A 25,641-nucleotide genomic window follows, 5' to 3' on the forward strand; every position below is an offset into this window, starting at 1 on the left:
AGACTGTTTGTATGGAAGCTGACAGTACTTTTGGGAAACCACTTTGGATCTTCTGGGACTCCAGCCATGTTTGTTATGCATGGGCGTACTACAGTGGAGTGGAGTGATTTGGACGTGCCATATTATTTTTGAAAAATGGATTCTTAATTGGCGTTGTAAATGCCATACTGCTGTGAAAATGTTTATTCCACCGACAAAAACTTAGTTTGCTTGCATCCAAGATATTCATTGAGAGATGTACATGCCATTTAGTAGTTACGGGTAGATCTCAAATGTATTTACAACCAAATTCCCCCCGAAAGAAATAAGAGAAATTGAAGTCATCTGTTCCGAGATTAAAGTATGATCATACAGGCAATGTTTTAACATGATAAACGGTCAAGAGTAACAATAACCAATTTGCAAAAACATTCAAATGTATCTTGCTGCGTAAATAGCCAGCCTTTGAATAACATCATAAAAATATAAAATCTCCCTGAATGTTTGTGCCTTGTGTTTGAAACCTGATGCTCAAACACATAAGTATAATAAATTAGGCAATTAAAAAGAAGCTCATTATATCTTCGTAATATTTGTGGGCGTCGCTCTACGGGGCTTTACGGCGTTTGCATTTGAACTCTTCAGATGTTCCGTACGCAAAGTTCCCTTGCTGATACTAACTCACCAGTGATGGCAGAGACTGAAAATAGCATTCTACATTTGAGATAATTAAGAATCAGAAATAATTTGATGACTGTATCTTGACATTTTGAAATTCACCAAATGCATCAGAGAATAAATCATCATGAGAAGAAGGTCATGTCTCTGGTGAAAAGCAATCAGCACATTTCAAGAGCTTTGGAGGGGAGCCGTACGGCTGTGATGAAAAACAGTACTCATGTACTCGTCGAGAAAATCACACAGTAGCAGGAAAGCCTCTGACACAAGGCAAGTTATCTCAGGAGTCTCTCAACAGCTCTCAAAGCACACCGAAAACAGGGCATGATTGTTAAGTTTGCAGACTTCCACTGTGGAGCGGCTTAGTCATAAACTGGAGGGAGTCCATTTTCAATAAACCACACACTTTATTCAAAATGATCTCCTGGAAAGTCTTTACAATGATTTCATTTCAATTTCTTTCTTTAGCTCCTCAATCTAGCCACTTCTATATCACAGCAGTTAGTTGATGTTATCCACCAAACGAAAGAATTCTTCCTCTTCAGCTCTTTTTTTTTTCCAGGAATAAGTCAAACTGCTAAAGTGGCTATGACCAAGATTTTTCTTTTCTTTTATAGCTGTATGTCCAATCTAATGATGGTCTCATTTACATTGCTTTACACTGCAATTTAAAGTCAAAGTCTGCTTTATTGTCAATTTCTTCACGTCAAGACACGCAAAGAGATCGAAATTACGTTTCCCACTATCCCACGGTGACAAGACATAGTACACAATATACATACAAGTAAACAACACAAAAAGTAGAAACAAGAAGGCACAAACAATGAATAAATAAATAAGAGCGATGAATAAGTAATAAATAAACAAATAACATAATAAATAAGAGGAGCAAAAATGGAGCAAGTGTGCATACAGCAGACAGTCAGAATACAGCGCAAAAGTACAGGACGTTACGCAGCCGAGGGGGGAGAGAGTTCAGGATCCGAACAGCCTGGAGTATGAAGCTGTTGGTGAGTCTGGTGGTGCGGGAGCGCAGGCTCCTGTACCTCTCTCTTCCCAGAGGGCAGAAGATCAAACAAAGGTGAAGGCACACATCAGTTCATTGATCCCGATTGCTTATCCATCCTCATTACAGTTGGGAGTGAGCGGGAGCCTATCCCAGGAGCCTTTGGCCTGGAGGCAGGTTACACCCTCAACTATTCACCAGCCAATCAGAGCGCACAAATACATCAAGAACAATCCATTCAAAAGCTGTGATGTGAGTCTTGAGCGCTAAATGTCTCAACATCTTACATGATGGCAGCATTCGCTCGCCCCTGTTACATCATTGATGCTACCTGTGAGGCCAGGAAATTGTCCCCCCCCCACCTCACATAATATCCCCCCTGCTCTTATGCAACCCCCTCTTGAATCTAGCCTCCATCAATATGCACCTCTCCTGCCAACGATCACAGACATCACCCTGTGTTGTGGTTAACCCTTCTTCACCTGTCAGCCCGGGGGCCCATTTTACTGGAGATGAAAGTGCGGCAATGCTTTTGATAGCACAATGTATTACACGGATTCTCCTTGATAACCAAAAGACAAGAGACAAACGAGACCCTGTCGGCAATTATAGAAGAGCCGTGTTTTTGTATACATGCCGCAGCTGCTTTTATTTGCTTAGTCGGATCGAATGACAATCAACGGCAGAGGTGGGATCCAAGACACGTTCTTGAAAGAAACATTCTGGGGAAAAACTATTTCTGAATACAGCATTTTGAAAGTGATACGTCTTTAGTTAGACCACCTTGATTTTGATCATTGCTAACTTTGCGTTGGTTGCTGTGGAGGTCACACATATTTACTTGACCACATTCAGCAGTAGCTTTCCTCGCATTATAGCCTCTGACGTTAATGATGCCTTCAGTAAATGCTGTTTTCTGTCAGTGTTTACCTGCATTCGACTGCATTTGTAACGTTTTTCACAGAGAGTGGGAGCCTCATTCACACCTGCCGCCTTTCTTCTCATGAGGCACCGGTCTGGTCATCCATGCACCGTTCATTTGTAGCCCTAAAAGTCTTTGCTGATCAAAAACAACTCACTAACTGCATGTTCCCAAATGTAACATTTTGCATAACTCAAAAGCGGCGTTTAAAGTCTATTTACAAATAAAAAATCACATCCCAAGATTCCTTCTATCTTTTCCAAGACATCCATTGATGTTTGCCTTTAAATAAATCGCCTTGCATTTCCAAAACGTTGCTGTATTTACAACATTTCTGTATTTAGGCATGACTGGGCTTCCAGCGTGGTCAGTCAATTTTATGGTTGAGTCTGCGTCGCTGTTTTCCCTCGGACAAATATCCAATAAACAACTTTGTCCTGGAAAGCTTCTTAAAAATCTTAACACATCAGAAACACATTTGAACTTTCAACAGTCTCAGTGCATACTCTAATATGTAACTAAGGATGTTTTTAAGATGTATTTATTTTTTTGTGGAATGATAAGTTGTCCTCCTTTTCTGAACGTTTCCTCATTCCCAAGTCTACCGCTTATTTCCCAAATCAGTTCTTTTGATGGGAAAATGGCTCGGATTTAACAACCAAGGCACGTTTTTCAAGATCTTCTACTCTCATGGCCAGACTCATAACATGATTCCTGTCTTCAATATTGCTTTTAAAAATGCTAGTACAGATCTTAATGTCACTGGAGAAAAATCACCCCGAAGTCACCAAGTTCCTGGAGATGGCCCATATTTTTCAGATTCTCTTTGCAGTTATGTTTGAGATGATTCCATTCCCCAGCAAAGTAATTGGGGTTTGCCTCCTATGTCGCAACATTTCACCCGAGCAGTGGCAGGCAGCTTTATGGTCAGCCATCACTCTTTTGAACAATAAGATCACAGGTCAGCCTGATTCCTTTGTTGTGCAATATCACTCCGGAGAAAAGCCTGTGCTTTCCCTGTGCCCATGCTTATTGGCTAAAATATCTGTCCGCAGTAGCACATTTGAAATGTAATCTGCTATCGATGGGAGCAGAGAGGGAGCCTTGTGATAAATTAGATCTAGGACTGAACACTGTTTATGGTTTTCACATCCCTGGCGTTAAATATGTTCGAATGCTCCCTTAGTGCCATAGTCGTATAAAAAGGAAAAAATAACATGTACAGTCTCAAAGGAGAGCCAAGGCTACAGTTCACTGATATAAGTGTGACCTTAATGTGTAAAATGGCACAGACTATAAAAGTGAGTTAACAGCTCCAAGCTACAAAGTTTACACCACGACGGCCACTCCACGGCATCCCGGTTTGCCCGAAACGCAATGAGCCGTTATGGGACATTTTGACAGTCGATCTCGGTATACATGACAGGCAAGTGCTTCTGAGTTCTAGAGGCTCAAAGATGCAACACCCCTCGAAACGGATGTGTTTATTTATTCATTTGATCGGTTTAATTACTTCTTTCCTATGAAGCTATTTCATTTGACCTGATCTGTTTTGAGCAGCCTGTGATTGGTGGCCAGTCAGTCCACAATTGTTTAGGAATTTTTGTGAACTTTTGAGGTTCCACTGTGCATTTCTAATGGCAACTTGTAAACTAGGTCATGCACAATCACCTAATGGAACGACATTAAAGTGAGACACTGTCCCATAAATGTATAGATATGAGTCACTTTGACTGCGAGTTCCAATTTTGCTGCTCACTTTAAAAGCCCTTCGACACTCGCCCAGTTCCACTAATGGAATGTTGAGGCAAACACACATTTTGAGATATTGCCTCGGTACAAGGAAAGAAAAAGAAAAAAAGTCACTTTCTCACTAGATAAGAAGAGTTGTCAAAATAATATGTGTGGTGGCTCAAAAAAGTCATCGATGGTTTGACTTCAGGTGTCAGGCCATTGAAAATGCCCGTCACTCTAATGCGCTGTAATTATTTGATTTATTCATATTATTTATTTGCATATTATTTCAAAAAAGTATTTTATTTTATGAAATTATTTTCACAAACTGTTTAATGGGGATTGTCATAGGAACATGTCGGATTTCATGAATACATTTATGATACACAAATGCCTCTAAGTTGGTTATTCATGAAGTATACGCTCGCTTACATCTCAAACTTTGCTCAGTGAAGCTGTAACAACAACAAAAAATGTGCATGAATACAAGTTTGTGTCTCTCCTGGTTATCTTTTGTGATGTTTGGACTCACTGCTCTAGCTTCACCCTACCCCCTTTTTTGTGGTTCCAAATGTTAAAAATTTCATGATTTATGTGTTTCAGCAAACTCAGTACTACAAGTGCACCTTGTAGTTGTGCTGTGCTGTGCTGTACTTGTGGTGTTGCATGGCTTTCACAGGTGAAGTTTTGTATTCATCTTGCAAGCTATCTATATTTAAACTGAAGTAGAATTGCAACACTCTTCTGATTGCAAACTTACAGAGAAAGGATTTAAATAAACACGGGATTCTGATTAATATTGCGTTGGTGGCATATGAGCTAAGCAGCAAAAGTGAGCCATCGCACGGGGCGGGCACTTTTCTGGAGTTGAGTTGTGATTGATTGTGACTTGAGACCTGGCAAGTGTGATGTTATTTTCAGTAGGCAGCAAGTGCCAAGATGGCTGCCTCCTGAGACGGATTCAAAGGGATGGATTTTAATTCATATTCCACAAACAAAACATGTCATCAGAACCCCATTTTTGGGCTGCACAGAATCTATTTTGGGGTTGACTTGCCGTTTAACTTTGCCCCTCAAGTCAAAACGAATATCTAAATGTTTGCATTATCTCCACCCGAGAGAGACGAAATGTACAGTTTGCCAAATGATGACAGTTTTGGTTAAAGTGTCATTTAGTTTGAAACATTTCCCACTCCATTTCAGTAGGCGCTGAAACTTTGTCATGTTCAATAGAGCGCTCCCCAAAGATTACAAAGAGGTCGGCCTGCAAAAGAGAATTCACTGTCCTTTGGTGGCACTGACCATGACACGACATGGAATCGGTCTTCTCTTTGGAAATGTGAAGCTTTGACAGCGGTTTTTCATGCGACATGTTTTAATCACATGCGCTATCATCCCATTTGAGCAATTTCCTGTGGCACTGGAAAGTGAGGGTTTACAAAGTAATTGAATCTAGGTTGTAATTAAAAAAGGGCTTCTAGCCCTGTGATCTTCTACCCTCACATGAATATCATCTTTGTCATAATAAATTTCTCAAAGGGTTTAGCAATTTGTTGAGCGCCTCCATGTTGTTAGTACGTGCAGCAGTCGTATTAAATTGGACTTACAGCTTCGATATGCAGAGGGGACAATAATACTGGAATAATAAATCAAGAGTAGAAATTGATTGGTACCCTTCTTTTAAAGGTTTAGACTTTATCCTTGCAGAGGACTCTGTTCTATTCAAAATATGACACTATGATTTTAAATTTGATGAGGTACAATTTGAAGCTAATATTCATAATGCATGCATCGCTAAATAGGGCAGAGTCATTTCTAGTGTTGTTTGCACTTTTGACTCCTATTACTATTGTGGCTAAAAATGTAAAGCACAAAAAACATCCGGTGATGTAAGCCTGTCGGTATGGAGGGGGGCTTTGGGTGTCTCTCCGTGCGCGCTCCCAGCTCTGAAATCGTCTGTTGCTATTGCAATGACATTTCGATCATCACGCTATCATTAGAAGACACTTCAGCTGAAGAGCTGGGGTGTCTGAATAATTCAGACACCCCAGCTTACTTGAAGAGAGTCAAACCCCAAACCCAGGCAGTGGGCTGGCTCCAAGAGGCAAAAGGAGTCTGCAATGACACACGCAACGCAGCAAGGATAATAGATGACATCATTATAATGAAGGGAACCATTATCATGAACGTTAATTAGATTGTGAATGCTAAGCGGGAAAGCAACTACAGTGATGAATCGCTGTGTCTTTGCGTTGCCTCTATCATACATGACAGCACTGGACGGTGGAATTATGTGTTTGTTCAGTTCGCTCCAAAACAATCAATCTCGCTCCAGAGTTGACAAGTGTCTCACTTGGTTCAAACCATAACAATTCAACATTTAAAACAAAGGAAGGCTGTCTTTGACATGTTTGACCACATTCAGCCTGGCCTATTACCTTGTTGAAGAACTAACTGCCTTTAGTGTCAGGGAAACACACGTTTTGGCGTTGGGAGCTCGTCACTTCGATACATACGCTTATCTTGCAAGTGAAAAAAATGTCCCATTGTGGGGCACCCGTGATAACATTCGAGAAAGTCCCTGGTTGCATAAACTTGGGTGGAGTTGAGCTTATCTTGAATTATGAGCGACATGGTGTCAATCACTTTTATAGGAGGCAAGGGCCTCTGGCTTCCACCTTGCTGGGTAATGATTCCGAGGCTTATGAGGTTAGTGCTGAGACAGGAACCTTCACAGCAAGACACTTCACTCACTTTGACAGAGAGCGAGAATCTTCAAGTACAGTAGATAGCCAATTATTATTGCTTTCAGCAAATGTTTCTGGTCCCGGCCGGACGGGTCCATGCTGGGAGATATCTGCAGTAGATAACCCTTGTTTGGAGCACACTGGAAATATAAGAAATAATGCACAGGAATCAATAATGATGTTGCTCTTGTTCCCATTAACTTGGATGATGGACCGTCTCTGTTGATTCATTCGCCTGCTTTACATTGAATTGCGGGTTTTTGTCAACATAAAGACAACATCATCCAAAATGGTTGCTTGTACAAATTTACAATAATTCATATAACACAGAAAATTGTCACTTTCATACGATTACACTGAGGGCACTTTTAGATCACATTCAGCACATCATTTGGTGTAAATATTTACTTATTAACATTTGTAGTCAAAGAAAAAAAAGAACTAACCGTTCGATTTGGATTGCATCTCAACAAAACACTTCTTTTCTGAGTATCGGGATGGAGTGTACCAACTTGAGCTGTGCAAAAGTACTGAAAAGCTCACTTCTCGTAACCTGCTACAGAGTGCTTAGCTGGCAGCCGGGGGCTTTTAGCTCAGTGGTCAGCGCTCGCTCGGTGATGGTGGCAGCCCCGGGTGGGTGGGTGGAGCGGACGGGAAGAATCCATGGCCTAATGGTGACGCAATAAAGTTCCTCACCACCATTCAACATCATTTAAATGGAAAGCTCCCATCACAGTGGTAATTAAGGCTGAACATTATTACTTTTACAAAGGCAGGATATTTGATATCGCTGTCAGATATCATTATAGTGCGCAAGTGGCGATGTTGCTGTTATATTTTAATTCAACATCAAACCTTTTGAATCATTGCAAAAATGTATTCATTGAATGCATGATTAGTATCATCTTTAATATAAATTTTCAAACGAATGACACTGGCGATGGACGGAGAACCTTTGTTGGTACACAGTTGTTGAATGCTTCGACTTCAGTCATCTGTGCTCATCTGTCTCAGCCTAGCTGTTATTGTGTGGTTCTTAATTTTGTTTAGAAATGATTTCATTGCATTCAATGAGTCCACAGTATTCATTGAGTGTTCAGGTTGACCTCTATTAAATTGTCGCAGAATGTGTCTCATTTATCTTAAGTGTCAAGTTTTGATGAAAGCTTTGCATTCATGGCCTGCTGCTGTATAATATTTGACCTGATTGATACTTGTTCTCAGACTCAAGATACGGGGCCGTTTAAAATCTCCGATGGAAATATGCAGTCGTTTCTGTGCAGGCTAAGTGTCGGTCAGTCTGTAGTACCTGGGCACATTTCTGTGTTTAAACCCTCACCTGTGAAAGTTGTGTGCATTTGATGAGCTGTACAATACTTTGCCATCCTGCCACATCATGCAATTCATATTTGGGATTACAAAAACAATGGTCGAGCCAGGCCACTTGTGAAATGTTATGGCAAAGAAAGGTGACGTTGTGCCCAGTCATGTGAGGTGCTATGTTATGGGGCTGTTTGAGGCGAATGTAAAAGTGGCGTGACAACTGAGTCCACATCAGTAAGAAAAGCATCAAAAAGAAACTGACTTGCAGATTATGTCTATATCTTTCCAGCCCGTGTGGAAAAAAACACATCACAGCGAGGGCACGCTTGCATTTGTTTATTTGCTCCAGTTTGCTTTCATTTTGTGCGATTAGCTCCTGGCAGTTTTGTTGCAGAATAATCTGTTTAGCTCTATATAGGTTTAAATCAATTGGCTATATAATAGTTCAAGCCTGCCTAAAGTGCCCTCTTTCATTCTAGCCAAAAACCATCATGTAAAAATCACATGCTTGTTGGTCGTGCCATGAAGAAAGTATTGTTGCTCATTGCCTGGCAGAACAAACAAATGATGTCATTTTCTTGTCCAAAGCTTGTTTTGAGGTTAAGGCCTACGTATGTGATGATTATCCTTTCATTCATTTTTAATGCAATGTGTGACAACAACAAAATGAGATTGTGGCAGTCATGCTCATAACTCCGTGCCAATTGGCTTTCTATGCTGTAATATTCTTCACTTCACCCACTCTGTGCTTTCTTTTTCAGGCGTTTGCAACTGGAGGTGGCACAAGCACGCTGCAAATAATAAAATGAATGTCTCAAAAGGGTTTACGTAGATAAAGAGCGGTCGCGGTGAGGTGGGAGATTACCCCGAATTAGGACCACTTCCATGACAAAGATGGCTGAGAACAGTGACAGAGTGAACCAGCTGGTGCAGAGTAATGATGCTGGCTGGGCTTTGAGACATCCACTTGGGCCCTTCCCTAACATAAGCAGGGATTTCACATGTTTTCTTTGCTCTATGCTTGTGCCATCTGCAGCTGTGGGTGGGACAGAGTGAGAGTGTGACAAAAATCCTGGAAAAAAAAAACAACAAACACAAAGAATATGATGAGGCGAGAAGTTCTGCAACATGGTCACCTAAGCAGTTTTCAATTATTTGAATTTATTTTTATTATTGATTCATATTCTATATTTATTTCAATGCAATATAAATACAATAATATAAATATATAATAATATGGTTCTTGGAGAATGAATTTCAAAAGACAGCACCATTAGGTTCTCGATCAGTAGGGAACTGATCTTTGAAATATTATACAATATGCACCATCATCGCATCCACACACTGTGAAATCATGGCTAAAATGGTGTGAATGCAAAAAGACCAAAAGTAGAAGTCCAAATGGGCTGCCAATGCACTGGCACAAACAACAAGCACAGACGAGCAGTGTCATGGCAAAAATGGTCCAAAATTGGTTTTCAAAATGATCAGTAAATGGTTAAAACAGGGTGGGAAAAAGTAGTCATAAATGACAAAGCTAGCCGAGCTGCCTTAACAGGCTGCCTTTGGTCCTTCTCACTCATTTGTATTCCATATTTATTTGCGGGCCCTGTGCCATGCATGGTCAACCACGAATTACGTTGAACGCTTTTGAGTGATGTGCACTGGCAGCTCCACTCACAATTGTTCATCTAATCAGTCCAGTGATTGTCAGCACATACGTAGCCTGATAAGACATACAAAGAATTAAGCAAGTGGTCACACAGACTGTTGTAAGTAGACACCGGTAGAAATGGATTTTTTAAAGACTTTCCACTTTCTGAGCCAACCAAAACTGGAGTTTCTGGTCCAGTCCCATCAGCTCTTGCTTTCCACGCGTCGGTATTTTGAGAGTATTTAACTCCAGGCACATCCTTGTTCATTTCAAATTTTGCTCATTTGTTTTCTGTTTGAGTTTTGGGGTATCGAAGCGTTTATTTACTGCTTATCTGGGGTTTCGGAGCTTGTTGCCTGCCCTGCATATATTTTACGCACAAGGAAACAAACATGGCTGCGCAATTACGGGCTCATCGCCATGCCGCCGACGACTCAGCCTGTGGGGCTTTGATCCTCACAGCACAGCATGTGGATTTCTGAGTCCGAACGTAATATCAACGTGACCAAGGACACACTGACGACTCTTATCGAGTGTTTAATTTCTCCCCTTTGATAGGATCTGACAGATGCTGTCTAATGATGTCGTGTGGTGTTGAAGTTTCACTTCCCATCTGGTCAACACCTTCCCTGCTCTCAAAGAAAGGCCGAGTGCAATGAGCGAGGGCGCTCGAAAATAGAAATGGAAAAAAGAAAAAAACAGAATAAGAGAAGATGGCAACACTTGTGATGCAAAGCCTGTTGAGTCAGTGCACAGACGTTTGGGAAATCATAAAAGCTCAGATGTTTGTGGAGCGGCAGTTTGTGCGGGGATGCATTTTTGGTTTCATCTACTCTTCATACACAGACTTGGCCATTAAACTCACCGTTCGCTTTTGACACGTGAAAATACAAGCAAGCTACTACAGATTGGAAATTAGAAAGAGAAAAAAACGACATGCCATTGTTATCCAACCATATCAGTAGCAGGTGTTAATGTAAAACAAGTTGTGAATTAGACTGTATGTGTCTATATGATTGTGAGTCTATGTTCTGGACAAGGTTGTAGACAATGGTCCGGATAAACATTTCTGTGGCATTACGACCTGTTTGTCCACCACTCGACCACACACTTACAGAGGGCAACCAGGAAACATACACACAGCAGCTACTAACGTCTTCCTTCTCAATCTGAAGAGTAGGTGTAGGTCTGGCACCACTTTTGTGCGCTTCAAGTGGGTGTTTTTTTGCAGTAAATGATCTTCAGCTGAGCTCTGAACCAACACCGGAGCTGGCTCAGCGTGAACGGGGGGGAAATGTCATCCTCCACAAACCAAGAAGTAGTCTGCCAAATAACACACAGATGGACAAACAAACAGAACAATCAAGTTCTTTCATTTTTATTCTTTTTGTCTCTTTTCTCTATTGAGTAGCAGTACAATCACGGCTATGCAAAAACATTATCACCCAAATATGCTGCATAGAAATATGTATGGAAGTAAAAGTGGTACGTAAAAAAAAAAGCAGAGGATCAAGGGGGACTTTGTTTTATGACCTTGAAGCCTCATCAGCACAATTTAATTTACCTAACCAAATTAGGGACTGCCTGCGGTTGTAGGAGGGCCGTCCGTGTACACAGAACTCTCACTGCATTCCAACAGGTTTGGGATTTTCCTCAGTCAGTCAGCAGTTGAAAATGGGGTGTCATCTCGAAGGCTTCTTTACACACTCAAAGAGTGGCAATGTGTCAAAATGGAAAGGAACCAAGAAGCGCTCCCATCTTCCACTGAGGTCTCAGACGGTCCCTCTCCTGGGGGCCGAGCAGGACCAACCTGCCCTGACCTCGCAGCCTCATAGAGGATGTGACAATGTCTGTCAGCCGTGGTGCCTGCTCATGGCAATGATCCTGCTCCTGCTTTTTCTTCTTGGCAGCTGGGCCGTGGCTCACCTCACCTTGGGGACCCACGGGGGCTCGCCTTTCCGGATCTCAGCCAGCTATGACCAGCGAACGCTTGATGACACGGCCATGATAGAGCCCAATTTCACCACCAACTGCACTTTGGGTAAGCTGACATGTTATGAACCTTGGGTTTGACTCTGTGAACTACTTGGGAAATTGAACTACAGACGTAACTTAAAATGCAATATTTCAAATGTTGTACTTGACAAAATATTCATCGATAATATATGATAAAATATACTATTAAATATGAATTACCTATTCCTATTTGTAACAACAATTCATATGTTTGAATATTTAATATATTACACTGCATATTCATTTTTGTTTTTCGTATTATGTTCAGGTATGGATTTTTATACAATGCGCTGAATGGTTGGAATAAATAATAGGGTTAACAAAAGGGGGTCCTTGCTCTGTTAAATGAAATTGCAGGGCTTTGATTGTGGCATTGTATCATTAAATGGCAATTTTCAAAGGTGGTCGGAGTGAATAACAAGCCCACCTTAATATGATGGAGGAGACTGGCCCTGTTTTCTTTTTCTTCCTCCCTTACTTGCTTGTAGACTACAGTCAATGCATGAGTTCTCAAAGCAACTCAAACATGTCAAATGAAAAATGGTTTTCTTTATTGGACTACATTCTGGAATGAAATGTGAAGACTGTCGGAGGCTGAAATAATATTCCTCTCTGTTGATTTTGAACACTTTGCAAATTGAATGAATATGACTGTTTCCATTTCCTGTGCGGGCCCACAACAGCCTTTGCTTTATCATTTCAAGTGAGCTTTTTTCCTCCCATTTTATCCCATTCATCAAACACATAATAGATGCTCAGAGTCGCTATTATACTCGCCTGAATCTGTTTAATGGATGATTCTCATGTGTCCATGACATACTACGTATGTGAATATATATATTTTTTTTTTTACAAATGTGATTTTCCAAATGAATGATTTTTTTTCAAGATTCCAAGTTCCTACTGTAAAACCTCAGGAACTTGTTTACCAGCTCGTGTCTAAAACATAAAATGGAATAATTGAGTGAGGGTTGGCCAAAATCAGTGTTCCACCATTAGCTCCTTATATTGGACAAAATTAAATCTACACAGCACAAAGTGAATTCCCAGTATGGGACTAACACAGCTTCCTGGAAACAAAAAAAACTTACTCATTTTAAATTGTTTGAATTTTAGTCATTTATAGTATGTGTGTGTGTGTGTGTGTGTGTGTGTGGATTCAAAACATGTCCCTGACTTTTAGACAAATATTAAAGTCCCAAATTCTCAAAAATGACACACACAATGTTCTGTTTACACAGTACAAATTTAATTATCGCAAAATCCGCTTCTGCCACTGAATGTAAATTGCTTGTTTGCTTTGTTGGCATATCTCAGTTTTTTTTCTCACATCTGTTTATAGAATCTAATTAATGCAACTTTGGCAAGCAAATGCAATTTTCACAGCACTTGCTTATGGATTGTTTGGTCAATATTGTTTGCTTGATCAATGATGGATTATTAGGCCCAAAAGATGTATTTGCTTATCTTGCCTAAAATGTTAGTATTTGCAGACGGCTCATATATCACCTTTGCAACTTGTAAAGAAAAATAATTGTCAGGCAATAATTAGATGTCCATTATTTGCTAGCTTCAACTTTTTAACTCATTCAGTGCCACTGACGGTTATTGACGTCAGAGATATTAACTGGGTTGGCAGGGAATGAGTTAATAGCCACGCAGTATTAAAATGATATACACAGTGTTGCTTTTTATTTTATTTTTATTTTTATCCTTGGTCAGGGGGAGACAGAAAAGCTGCTGATAAACATGCAAAACAATGACTGTGCGCATTGTGTTTTTATGCAAATGAATGTGCTTATCCTCTTTAGATAACTGTCTACAAAGGGTGGAGCAGATGTTGATCATGTAAATCAGCCTTGGATCAGCAGTGTCTAATTGTTGTCAACTCAGGGTTCACTTTGTTCCTCTTGTCAGGCAATAGCTGGTAGAGAAGAGCAGTGTGCTGAAGTGTCGGATTCTCTTAAACTTGCGTCCCCAACACAACGGCCATTATGCAGCTCCTACTGCAAAATCGAAGCCTTAATCTCTCTCGGCAAGATCACCGTGTGGCCTTTCCACATTTTGTGGATTTCAAGGCCACCCCCACTTTAGCCTCCAGCACCTGTCACAAAGCTGGGGCTCAAATTACCTTCCTTTCTTACCTGCACAGAATTTGAAGCAAGGACAGACAATTGGGGCTCTCATACAGCATCCCTGGTGCAGTTTGATTTATTTATTCCTGGCTTTTGCACTCAAAATGACCTCCTCATTGCTATTAATGACCTGTACGCAGACGATTGGGAGCGTTTACACAAGCCTGAGTCAAACTTTGCTTCAACTAATCCTGTTTATTTGCTCCCATAGGATTTGAGGCTTTTTTTTTTTGGGGGGAGTGTGGATACAAAAGTATGTTGTTTCATCAAAGGAAATGTAGCATAATAGTGTCCTGAAAAAAATAAAAAATAATGGCATTACATCCCTCGCCAAAAAACAAAACTCAATGCGAATATACTCTGTGTAAAGTGAAAACCACGAGCAGTTAGCAGCATGTGTGCTGATTACTTTTTTTTTTCTTGCAGCTTTGTTTGAATGCCGCCAATGTTGCCATTTAGATGCGAAACCCTTCAGAGATGCCCCTAAAATGTGTACGTCTCAGTTTGCCTTGATTACTCAAGCTCATGAAGTGAAAGGAGAGATCATCAATACAGGATGAATGAACGACGCTATGCTAGGACTTGTTTCTCCATAGCCTTCCATTTTAATGAACTCATCAGTCACAGGACCTACAAGCAATCCAATTTTGTTGTCTCCAAAGTAACTTGCATGGTATGATGTCTCTACCCCCCTGACAGGAAGTTAGGCTGCGCCTATCTGCTACTTCTTCACCATGATCACCATGGCATAGCAGAAAACACTTCAATGACCTTCTAAGTCACTTTGTGTCTTTCACCCCGTAAGGAAACAGACACCGCCCCGATGACTGACAATCTCATTAGCCGATTATGTGACTTGACTCCATGCCTTTGTCGTATTATTGTCGTCATTGTAGTATCAAAGTCATACTAGCCTCGCTGCCAAAAGACAGTTTGCTCACTGAAGAGCATATTTAGTATGTGTGCTCGTGTTCCCGGCAAGCTGTCACTATTCATTTTCCAAGTAGACATGTAGTGCTGGACAAGGAAGCGGACATCCCTGTGGGGAATTTGAACTAGTGTGACCTTCCCCTTCCCTGACGCATTTCCTTAACCATTACACCACTCTGCCGCAGGCCCTTAATGGAGCGGTACGGCAAGTCTATACTTTGCGATTAGGTACACGGTAGCATGAGGGTGTCCCCAGGCCCATCAATCACACAAGGGCCCGCAGAGGCAACGGGACAAATTGGACTGTGGAATCTGGTGGAGTGGACGTAGCGGACATGCACTTGGATGGATGGATGGATGGATGGATGGATGGATGGATGGATGGATGGATGGATGGATGGATGGATGGATGGATGGATGGATGGATGGATGGATGATGGATGGATGGATGGATGGATGGATGGATGGATGGATGGATGGACTGGATGGATGGATGCTCTGTCGGAAAAAGCTTTTCTGTGCAAGGCTCTCAGGTTTTCCTTTACCAATGCTTTCCATCCTCAGCATAAGGTGGTGATTGACTTTTCAATTTTGCATCTGTAAAATAACCCAATCCAATTATTTTCTTCAAATTCTACAATTCCAGACTGTTTACCGTATATGGTGCAGGATGAAATGTACTAAAGAGAAAAATGCCGGGGCTAACTATTTTTGTCAATTCCCCTTTGGTCATGTATTGATTTGTCAGCTGTGATGCCATTGAAAGTGTTATTGAACTGCATTCTTTCATTTATGCAAGACGGAGCTGAAAACAGTCCAAGGACTGTAGGGCATAGACAGGTTCCATCAATACTCATAAAACTATTCCATCAATACTTGAAAAAAATGTGGGTGTGTTTGCGTTGAGGTTCACAAGTATTTGAACAGTGGCAATTTTGTTATTGCTGTTTTGCCATCACCAAGAGAACTGACATCCTGTACAGTGGCATGTATTTGATTTGTCGACTCTTGGCTTCAATTTGATAGGTTTCGCAGACAGACTACACTACACTAGACTAGACTTGGAGATTCCCAACCTTTTAAATGTAAATGCGCACTCCAGATCATCAGCACAATTTGATTTTCCAATGCAGAAACTTTTCCGATGCAGTCTAGCAAAGCTGTTACTTTTTCAAATGCGGAGCAATGTTAAATGTTGCAGGCAGCCCATATTGTATATGGCAAACGGAACAGGTGTCTAAATCAATCGGATCTAGCAGGCAGCTGCTCAATGTGTTCAAGCTGTTGTGGACAGACTTTAGCTTGACTACGGAATCACTTCTGACACCTCAAGTCTAATTTTGTTCAGTCTGCTGTGGATCACAGCTCACACACAGACACTCACGTGCAAAACTTAGGACACACATTTTAACAACAGTATTAATATCTTAAGCTCTGTACAATGTTTAAATATGACAGTGCCCACTGACTTCCCCCCCCTTACCTCGAGTAACTGCTGCTGCAGGAGCACATTAATTGAAGATTGTTCATAGCCTTTAATAATACAATAATCATTCTGCGGTAAAAGACATTCAATTATGAATCCCACAACGGTGTACGATTGCTCTTTGCTCTGTCCCAAGTGTGCTTGTAGGCTTTGCCAGTAGAAGCATGATAGATAGTGGTAGTGACTGGACAGAGCTGGGCCCAATTGAGCATGGCGCTTTGCAGATAATTGAATTCATGTCCAAACACCTCTTGACATGTCAACTGTTCAGTAGGGGAACTTCTCAAAATCCATCTTTAGCATCCCAGCAGCTGTAAATCATGAATACCTCACAACTTGCATTCCATCCTCTCTTGCTAGAATTCATTACTTTCACCCCCCATAAAATCAAACACGACTTTGTGACAAGATACAGAAGATTACGTTTTAAATTGAGATTTTCTTCCATGCTCAGGGCCAGCAAAAGTCTACTCGCTTCTTCTTGACTGGTTAACTGACAATCTGTTCACCAATACAGAGGCAGCAGCTATTGTATCCACAACCTTTATTTTTCATTTGCGTGTGGACTTCCAAAATGTGCTAAATATGATTCCCTGCAGAATGAAATGACACCTCGTCCATCGCATGGACATTATAATGTTCTCTGTTATTTTTTTTTCATTGACTATCAGCAGGGCTTTTATGAGTTTGGATTCGATTGAGACTTTATTGAATGTCATGTCTGTATATGTAATTTTCTTATTATTATTATTATTTGCTGCAAGCGTCCTGCAAACGAGTGGCAACTCGTGATCACGCCTCTGATTGGTTGTTGTTCCTCAGTTGCAGTGGTTTCTTAAAAATCAAATGACTGAAAATTGGGTATTGAAGGATGATTTGTTTTTCCACAAATAATTTTACTAAAATAGTACTACGGTCACGTTTATGCTGACATTTTATTTGAACTGCAAAGTCCCCCTTTGAGTGCAAGCCTTCATTTGAACCCGACACTTGAACGTCTCCTCTTTAAAATTAGCCTCCAGTGCACTACTTAAGTGGAACTAACTCCTAAGTTATATTATCAGCAAAAACCCATTTACATTCTATCTGGGTGTCAGAGGAAACTGACACATTTAATTTACATTACTGATTGTAATTCCTCAGGGGAAATGTACTATCCCGGGGATGGACAAATGAAATGATGGAGGGGGCCACAATTATAAGAAGCTCTACTGGGTGGCCGCATGTATGAAAAAATGCCATTTTTAAGTATAGACTACTTATTGAATCCAAGGACAGATGAGTGTCTTCATATCCTTTCATTTTCAAATGCATTTACAAGAGAAGAAAAACGTTATGTTGCGACATTTACACAATTTCATTTCATCAAGCTGTTGCATGAAATCTAATCATCTGTATTCATCGAATTTAAGTAGACTATACTTCTATTTAAAACATGTATATGGATACAGATGATTTTATTTCATGCAAACCCTTTCGATTGCCAAACATGTCGCAAACTGTAATTGTAGAAATTAGAGTTTGATTGCTTCGATCAGAAAATAGCCTCGCGGTTATCTGCAAATTCAAACAACAATTGATATTGGCAACTTTTAATATTCTCACTGACATTTCCTCAGTGACAAATTCCAATTGTCGGACCTTTACCTTGACTTTGTTCTTTCGTTGTTTTCTGCAACAGAAGCTCGTATAATAAAACCTCGATTGGAGCTTGGAAAACAAAATGATACAAATAAAACTTTTATGGCAGTTTTTATGAAACATTGCAAAGCCACAAGAGGATTCTAAAAAGAGCCTGGATTTATTCTGCCCAAACTGTAATCTATTTATTTAAGGAGTTTCAGTTTTGACGTTCTTGTGAACACATATTTGATCATATTTCTCTGTTAATGTCTTGTGGGTTTGTTTTCTTCACACGTCTTGGTGAAATGAAATCTCTCAGAGCATTCGAGACACTGAAGTTGGAGCATTGATGTAAGAGATTTATAAAAATGTGCCATGTCTCGACAGGGATGTTCATATTTTGTGAATTATTTGGGCCTGTTGTCAAAAGAATTCAACTTGGGTTTCATGTTAAAAGTAATGTCTTGTAGTCGTTAACAAGTTAGACTCTCAGTTACTTTTATTCATCTTGTGAAATAATGTGCGTTAGCCCGTATCTGAATGACAAAACACTTTAGTCGTATACATTTTAGTTTCACACCTAACATGCATGTTTTTAGAATTGCTTACAGTTGTAAGGAAAAAAAAGGCTTATTTGCTGTACAGTATAGAAAGCTGTCACGGAACAGAAGTGCCCTCAAATGAGGGCTTCCCTCTGTCACTCACCTCACATTGTCATGAGCATGTGGATAACAAAACTGCAAACAATTCATCCCAGACTAACCTAATTATTTCCGCAGACTGACAAGTGTGATTTAAGGACTGTGGTAGGCCGGGGTTACGGCTCAGGTCCGGCCAAATGTACCAGCTGAGTGACATAGCCACTTTTGGGTGCTTATCCAAGTGTCACCGAGCTAACACAAATAGATGGATTTACATGCTTTGCCATAATGCTTGGCCAAGGCTTTCTTTTTTCCCTTTTAGTGATGAACTATGGTGCTGCACTAAACTGAAATGAATGCATAAGGCATGCCTTGAATGAATGCCCATCGCAAGACTGCATCCAGACCCATAAACCCGGATGGTCATAAACAAACATCACCTCATTTATTTGAAATGGTACATTTGCCTTGTCCCGGGCTTGCTATGTCTATTTTTGCAGACAAATGTCACTGCACATTGCTGTTTTTACGGTTCTGAACATTTCACTTGTAAAAACGGAACTCCGTCTTGCATAGCTGAAGTCATTTGTTCAGGCAAATGAGTTTTTTTTTTTTGTTTACGATTAAGAAGTTGGGTTGAAAAAAAATGTTTTAACATACTTTTGAAAAATCTCCGCAGATCATTTTGTGACATATGGTAAATATTTGAAGTTGTCTTAGGGCACTTAAGAAATAAAAGCACACCCCTGACCGACTATATACTAACTCAAGCCCACATAAACAAGCACTGTGCAGCAGAGTCAAGGTGAAATTGTGATTGCCAAGAAACCTTGAGCAGACCAGAGAGAGTGCGAGAGCGAAGCCGGGCTGCCGTTTTTGGCTCAGCGCTAGAAGCACAGGTGCCTCCTATTAGTGGGAAGGTGAAGAGCGAGGTGAGAGTCATATGGAGTCGGATCAGTATTGAGAAACAAGTACAACCGGCTGTCTGGCTGTTCAACAAGGAATCCCGCTGAGATGGAAAGCAACCAACAAATCGGCAGGGGGAAATACAATCGTATTGAAACATTAAAAACAAAAGAAACACTCTAAAATCTACACCTGCAAGCAGCTATAAAGCGCCCTTGCAGACGCCATGTTGGCAATTTGGGATCCTGCTAGGTGGGGGCACTAGGACAGTTTTTTTGTAGGCCACAATAATTCAATAAGGCATTTTTCCTTTTTTTATGGGCCTTTGAGGGTTTTTTTGCCCAGTTTGGTCATTGGATGTCATCCACTATTTGAATGGCTTGCTTGTTGGATCCTTTTAATTCAATTGTAAGTCTGTTCTTCTAATTTATAAAAACATTAAATGACAACCTCTTGCATTGAACAGTTCTACCGCAGCAAATTAGAAGCAAATGTTATTTGGCTTTTATAGAAAAACAAATTTGCTGACAACAGACGCAACCCAACCAGTTATTTACTTGTACATGAAAAGTCGAGGAAATCAAGACAAAATGATCATCAGCACAATCTCACTCCCTTTTTTTCCTTCCCCACTTTTCTTTTTTTTGTCTGTGATCCGTCTCTGAGGATTGGGGTCGTGGTGTCAGTTTGGGAATATCCAAATATCAGCGCTCTTATTTGCATAGAAATGCAAATATCACCGCGGTACAACTGTGTTTGTGTGTCTTGCGAAGAACAAGAGTAGCTATCTGGGTCAGAGGTTTTTTCTTTTTTTCTTTTCTGATGAAGACTGTACTGTAAGCCAGATACGTACTTATGCAGACCTGGGCTAGTTATTTATCTTGGTACAAGGCAGCCTTAGGATGTCACACACGCTTTGCAGCCAAGACATAAATTCACCCGTGTCACTGACTGATGTACTTCTGCAACATAAGTGTAGATTTTTCTGCTATTTATAGGTTATGTTTACCCGAGCAGTTGATTTGTCTTTTTGTGCTGTTGTAAATCTTAAACACAGCATCATCCGGAATTACATGACATTTTGTCCAATGCGAAATCAAATTGTATGTTGGTTGTTTATATATTTTGGCTATCAAACTCAATGTGTTAATCAAGAGTTTATTCAAAGTCTATTTAACTGAAGTAATTTTTTAATGCTGATTATTTAAGTGGACTTCTGGTCACAACAAAGTAAATAGACAAACATTTTCTTCTTTATCTGTGAGTTCTATTTTTCCAGCAGTTCCAAAATATAGTCGTTTATTGTCCGAATTTGTTGTCATAGAAACAGCATTTTCATTTTATCTTCCAGCGTCCTCAGCGGGCCCTACCATCACTCTGGAGGGCCGCTACCACTGTCACCAGGGACCTGTGATTACACTGGATAAATTATGCGACTTCCGAACGGACTGTCCACTTGGGGATGACGAGGGCGAGCGATGTCGTGAGTACATTCGGATTGTGTAACCAAGATATAATCACTGTGTTCTGTGACCTTTATTTCTGGATTGTAACACCGATGTCGAAAAGCTGGTCAGCTATTCTGCAGCTTCATTAAGGCCTCTGAGAAGAGCAGTTAAGTGTCTCTTCCAACAAAGAGAAAGGCAGCAGAAAGTGTGCAAATAAGCTTGGTGAGCATTCATCACCCTTGACATAGTTCACATTTTTCTTTTTCTTTCTTTCTTTCTTTCTTTCTTTCTTTTTTTTTTTACAGTTTCCTTGTTTTTTCCAAGCCTTGGTGGAATACTGCCTTGGCCAAGTTTCAGAATTCTCTCGAATGAATTCCATCTGGCCCTATCATTTTTTTATATCAGCAATTATCAAGACCAACAAATTATTATTTTTGTAGAATTACTCAAAATTCCATTTTCAAAAATTATAAACAAACACAAAAAAAAGAATTGTAAAGGTGAGAGGGCTGCTATGTAGTGGCTTAGACGCAAAATATGTACACGTCAACCTTTTTGGCCAAAATATGTGACTGAAAAGAGATGGAGAAGCTAAGGCACTCTGATGCAGTCAAAACATGTCGCCTTTTCCTGTTCTAAAGGTCTTTTTCTCCTCGAAGGCTTAAGACAAGCACAAGTGATCCATCCATGTGTTAGTGTGACACAGTTAACTTCCATACATGAATCTTTGTATTTTATTGACATGACCATCACTTGCCACAAGCATGCAAATCACAGCGTCCCCATCTCTGCTGCCCTATTTTCTCTGATCTGTCTGTGAATTTCCTGATTTGGTCTTTTGGAATCCCCCATAAGCTACAGAGAGGCTAATTAACAGGAAAATGTAGCAAGGGAGTCCTAGCAAAGATCATGGCTTGTGTCAATCACAAGACTTTTGACATGGAGGTGCAATTGAGTCTGTACCCGATCCAACCAAGCCCTGCATCATTACGCACACGTGCATTCTCCCATCTTTCAGCCATAGCGTTCCCCGGTTGATCTTCGTCAATCTGCCGACGCCCCGCTGCTTTTCAGCATATTCCATCCAACTACTGAGGAATACTGCTTGCATCAAAGGGAATCCGAGCATGTGATTTAAGTGGTAATCTGCAAGATTCCTCCTCATCCCAGATATGAGGCCGTTGCATCGAGCCATCTCTTCTCTTTTGGCTGTTGTTCTGCTCACCGTTAATAATTAAGAAAAGGCAAACTAGGAAATGTCACAGGGTCACATGAGCGCTTATTGAAAAATGGGGGAAAGATGACTGGGTGTAAATGCAAGTATACAAAGCCTGATGATTTGTGTCATATATTAAAAACATCTAGTAACCACACACACACACACACACACACACACACAGTAGCCAGAATATTGCCACAAAAAAACAAACTATGACCTTATGAAATACACTGCAAATGTTCAAAAATGGAGCTTCAGCTAAAAAGTTAGGAGCTCACAAAAATTGATCTTGCGTATTAAAATAGAAATATTTTCAGTTTGAAAGGACATGGAGAGTTTATTCTGAGCTGAAGGTGATTGTGTTCTGTGATGTCTGAATGTGAGGGCAAAGGAATGAATGATGAAAAGAAATGACTGATGTGCTCATTTTAGATAGTCGTGGTGTAACAAACTAATATGCAATCAAATTCTGACTCCGGCAGTAACTGTCTGCTCGTATTGATGTGAACCAAATGAAGGGGAAGGAAATTGATGCTCTGACTACACAGAAGGAAGGGGGGACGCCCCTTCATATCTTAGCCCAAGTTACAAATGAATGAAATGTCTTCACGGAACTAGTGTACAAATGTGCGGCAACCTCAAAGAATGTCCCAGCTGTGGAATTGGATATTAATCTGTGGATGTTAAAACAAATAGTTTTATTCATTTAACAATGTTAATATTATAGTTGAGGTGAGCTTTACTCAGATACAGTCAGCGCTATGTTTTGATGAATTCAAGCTTTAGTCTTTTAGGTGGAGGCCGTTTTCTTTTTTACATTCTTTCTCGCACTGTAATCTTTGCAAAGGTCAGTATTGCGCCATTTTCTTGATGATGCCAAAAAAACTCCACTTTTATCACAAAACAACATATTGTTATAGGTAATGGGTACTTAGAGTTTTAAAGGAGCATCAAGCTTCTGGGGAAAAAAAATCAAAGGAACGAGAAAATGACCCCAAAAAAAAAAAAAACAGCAACAACAAAGAAACACACCAAAGCGTGAAACAAAAGCCCGGAGTTATACTTGGGTTTGAAAAAGCAAAACGTCAGCATTGCCAAAAGTGTATGCAACTCTTTTATTTCTTCAGCTACTTAGCCTGCCTCATCATGCTTTCGATTCCCCACTCTGTTATCTGAAGATGGGACAGAAAAAAAAATCAATCCAACAAATGCCTTTGACAATAGCTCTTATAATATTTGCCCTACCCAAGTTGTATTTGATTTATGCAGTCAATTACTTCAACAAACAAGGGAGGGAAAAAATCTTGTCAGAAATAAGACTTTGCACTTTTCCATGATGGCATTGTGGAAATGAGGCGAGACAGACCACACATTCAACTCCTCTCGGGCTTCCAGAGGATTGCATTTGATTCGCTGCTCAAGCCACTAAAATATCCCAGCAGTGAGCAGCCAAAAGGGTTTCAGAGGCACGCAAACACACTATAGCGCTACCTGAGTGGCTTCGTTTCCGTCAATGGCACTTTTCCCATCTCCTTGATGTGGGCCTTCTCACTTCTTTGTCTAGGGCTAGTTCAGTTCCCACTTTACGCATCTACCTAAATTTCGCCAATGCAATACTGCACCCTCTTCTTGCATGTTGATCTCCACAAAGTGTCTCTTTCCTACCTAACCCTAGCCCTCCTGGGTGTCTACTCATTATCCATACCCCCGCTATTATGATTGTGCTTATCATTTCTCTATTGGCCTCATATATTCTCTTTCCTGTGTCTCTCCAGGCCGCTTCCTGAATGGCAGCTACTGCTCTTTTGAAGAAGATGAGTGCAGTTGGCAGTCAATGATGGGTGTCCCTTGGAGAAGACTCCAGTCTTCAGCCAAGACCGCAAGACAGAGCTGCCCATCCTCAGGTGGTCCAGAATATCTATTGAAGTGTTTTTAAGTGTATAGTTAAAAGCCAAGTTTGTACCCAAATGCATTTGAGGTTGGAGTTCTCTTTGGGTTGTTTTTGTAGACGGGCGCAGGTAGAAAAAGGGCGTTTGCTCCGTTGTGGGAGTGAACACAAATGACTTCCATTTAGTGTAGGTGAGGCGCACAGTTTACAGAGTGGAGATCAGCGCGAGCGCGTACAGTTTGAAATAATGGCCAGGATTTTGACTGAAAGGATAGAAACAGGTCTTGGAGGAAATAGCCCTGCATGACATCAATTATATGAGACTTAGTTCCGCCTTTGCATGCACGACCAGCCATGGCGGATAACTCACCTCTTCCAAGTGTATCAAACATGAGTAGTCGCCAACAGCATCATAATAGCCAAAGGTACGGAACTTAAGATGTCAGGTGTGCTAAAAAGCAGGTCACAAATTGCTTCCGCTGTTGCTAACTCTGCATGAAAACATACTCAATGTATTCCGGCGCTGAATTGTAAATCCATGGACAGGTGATAAGTGTTTTGAATCCATCCTATTTCTGCTGAGGCTTGTTTTTTGTTCGCTGACAATGAGAAAATAATGGAGGGTGTGTGATAACGTCATGTGATAAAGTGAACATCCTTTTACTTTAACATTGAGTCTTTAGGTTAGTTCTGTCACGACTCGCCCCTCCTGTGTGCTCATGTCCGTGGTTTCTGTCTGTGTGCTCGCCCCTCCCCTCCTGTGTCCTCATGATTAGTGTGATCATTCTCACCTGCCTCTTGTTACCTGTCTTGTATTTAAGTCCTGTGTGTCACTCCCTGTCGGATCATTGCGTGTCTGTTGTTGTGTGTGTTGTGTGTTAGTGTCACGATGTCTTCTTGGTTCCTGTTGCTGTCGTCATGTCCTGCTGTCTTCTTGTTTCACGTCCCGGTCAGTCCTGTTGTTGGTTTCGTTAGTGAGTTATGTTAGTTTACCGAGTCTGTTTTTTGAATTCTGTCAATAAACCCTGGTCCAAGCTGCACTTGGTCTGACAAGTTCTTTTCTTTTCTTTTTTTTGGTTATGGATCAAAACCACCATGTCACTACTGTCACGTTTTTACAAGTGTTGCATGTTTAGTTATTGATGTTTGACACTGTATAATAATGGATTTTATTGTTGTTGAAAAGGTGCAACACTCAGTATGGAGGGGAACCAGTTCAAAGGTCAACATCACTCGGCATTACTCAGGAGTCCTCTCTTTCCACCTCCTTTAAGAAACTCCCCTTGCACGGTGAGTACTCACTTGA

At 40.7% G+C, this 25,641-nt stretch overlaps 1 protein-coding gene across 3 annotated transcripts in view; it reads left to right on the forward strand.

Annotated features, from left to right (window-relative positions):
* Positions 1 to 25,641, forward strand: part of alk (ALK receptor tyrosine kinase) — a 133,183-nt gene that overhangs the window by 73,673 nt on the left and 33,869 nt on the right. For 2 of the 3 annotated variants that reach the window (XM_037240863.1, XM_037240865.1), the window contains exons 5-8: positions 11,954 to 12,084; positions 21,132 to 21,263; positions 24,223 to 24,351; positions 25,522 to 25,625. In XM_037240863.1, the coding sequence (XP_037096758.1) occupies positions 11,954 to 12,084; positions 21,132 to 21,263; positions 24,223 to 24,351; positions 25,522 to 25,625 (496 nt within the window). Of the gene's footprint in view, positions 1 to 11,697; positions 11,813 to 11,953; positions 12,085 to 21,131; positions 21,264 to 24,222; positions 24,352 to 25,521; positions 25,626 to 25,641 lie in introns of those variants that run through there. The other variant, XM_037240866.1, reaches the window with a different exon arrangement.

Source organism: Syngnathus acus, chromosome 22 (genome assembly GCF_901709675.1).
Source record: "Syngnathus acus chromosome 22, fSynAcu1.2, whole genome shotgun sequence".
Taxonomy (NCBI): domain Eukaryota; kingdom Metazoa; phylum Chordata; class Actinopteri; order Syngnathiformes; family Syngnathidae; genus Syngnathus; species Syngnathus acus.